The sequence below is a fragment of the Carlito syrichta genome, unplaced genomic scaffold, assembly GCF_000164805.1.
Source record: "Carlito syrichta isolate Samal-C Ts95f unplaced genomic scaffold, Tarsius_syrichta-2.0.1 Scaffold306533, whole genome shotgun sequence".
Classification (NCBI taxonomy): Eukaryota; Metazoa; Chordata; class Mammalia; order Primates; family Tarsiidae; genus Carlito; species Carlito syrichta.
In genome coordinates, this window is record NW_007250629.1 from 136,120 (window position 1) to 137,867 (window position 1,748).

The 1,748-nt window shown below is 57.1% G+C and overlaps 1 protein-coding gene across 1 annotated transcript in view; it reads left to right on the forward strand.

The window, feature by feature from the left end:
* Nucleotides 1–1,529: 1,529 nt before the first annotated feature.
* The window catches only part of SLC6A5 (solute carrier family 6 member 5), a 52,446-nt gene continuing 52,227 nt past the window's right edge, over nt 1,530–1,748 (forward strand). Inside the window, exon 1 of the mRNA XM_008063071.1 lies at nt 1,530–1,665. Coding sequence (XP_008061262.1) covers nt 1,596–1,665 — 70 coding nt within the window. The 5' untranslated portion in view covers nt 1,530–1,595. The remainder of the gene's footprint in view (nt 1,666–1,748) is intronic.

Here is a 1,748-nt window from a genome sequence, read left to right on the forward strand (position 1 = left end):
CTCATCCACAGGCCCACATTAGCAGAATAACCAGAAATAAACATAAACGTAGGCTTTCCCACTCGCCCTTGCTTTTGGGGTCCACTGCTGGAGTGTTTGTCCATGTGTATTAACCGCCTCTGACAGCATGTATCCAACAGTGTGACCCCAGGGGGAGTAGAAAACATGTTGCACTTCTCTTGCTTAGCCTCTGCACTGCGGCAGAAGGATCCGGACTCCCACCCTTTGTGGCCCTAGAAGGATTGGAGGGTGGGGTTAGGAGTGGAGGTGGTGTGTGAGGGGGAGGAGTGTAGAGAGGAGGGTGGAGACGGTTTGGCCCTGCCCGCCTTTCTCATTATGCCTTTTGGACACCCACCCTGGCCCTGCTTCTCCCTCCCTAAGACTTCCTGACAGCTGCTGCTTTACATGGCCTGTAGAAAAGTGTGTGGGCCTAGCGGGTTGCTACAATAGGTGAGGCATGACTGAGGAGGGAAAAACTGTGTGCAGTGGCTTGAGTCCCTGGAAGCCTTGTGCAGTGTGTCCAGATGTCCTGAACAATTTCAGAGTTCACTCGTGCTGGCCTCACCCCATTCTTTTTCCCTGCTTAGTAGTGAGACATTCCAGAACTAAGCACTGCCCCCCCAAGAAAGCATCTTAATGTGAGCTTGGAGAAGTGAGCCCCCAAGATTTGTAAACTGCTGGAACTGCAGGTGCCCCAGGGGCCAGTTATTTCAAGCCCCTTCTTTGACAAATGGGGCACAGGCTCAGAGAGGGCAAGTGTCTTGCCTGGGGTTGTCCAGCTGGTTATTAGTAAAGTCTAGACCAGGCTTCAGGGTTTTAGATGACCTGTCCCTTACCACATCTGCCTTTTAGTCGCCTCTCTTGTTTCACCTCCAAAGCTCCCTCCTGTCCATCTCCCTTGCCCCCCGGTGCTGAAGGATGCGTCCCCCACCCCGCATCGAGCTTACCAGGCTTTGGCCAAAAGTGAGGCAGGGGCTCTGGCTGGCTTTGACATTGCAGCTCTCTTTCTGGCCTTGGCACACACTCGGAAGCAAGGAAGAGCTGAGGAAGGGTGGGGGGTTGTGTGGGATTTGGGGGGAGGGGACTGGTTAGGAACGTGCTTGCTGGGGACTCTGGGCATGATGTGGGGTGGGGAGAGGGGAACTGCTTGCCAAATGAACTCTTGGTGAGGGGATGGATGGAGGGACCTGCTTGCAATCCACGAAAGGTTTAAGGTGTGGGGAGAGCTGCCTGCTGGTGTGCCCGGACTGTAGGATTTGGGAAAGAGGGGTTCAGGGGTCGGTTTAAGACGGCCTTTCAGATCAGAACGGGGCCTGCTTGCTGAAAAACTCTCAGTGCAGGGTTGAGGGGTGAGGCCCTGCTTGTAGATGCATCCTTTCGGGAGAACTGGGATCCTGCTTGCCGATGCATCCTCGGTGGAAAAGTGGGGGCCTGCTTGCTGGGAAGGGCCCTCAGCGGGGAGGGGGGAGGGGCCTGCTTGTGGAACCACCGGGCTGTTATCCGACCATGTGCTTTTCCGCCCCCAGGAGGACGAGCAAGGGGATGAGAATAAGGCCCGAGGGAACTGGTCCAGCAAACTGGACTTCATCCTGTCCATGGTGGGGTACGCAGTGGGGCTGGGCAATGTCTGGAGGTTTCCCTACCTGGCCTTCCAGAACGGGGGAGGTATGGCTCTTCGGCTCTTTCCGCCTGCGGCGGGGCGGGGCGGGCCCCTGAGGGTGGGTGGGAGCCCGGAGCCCGCGGGCGGG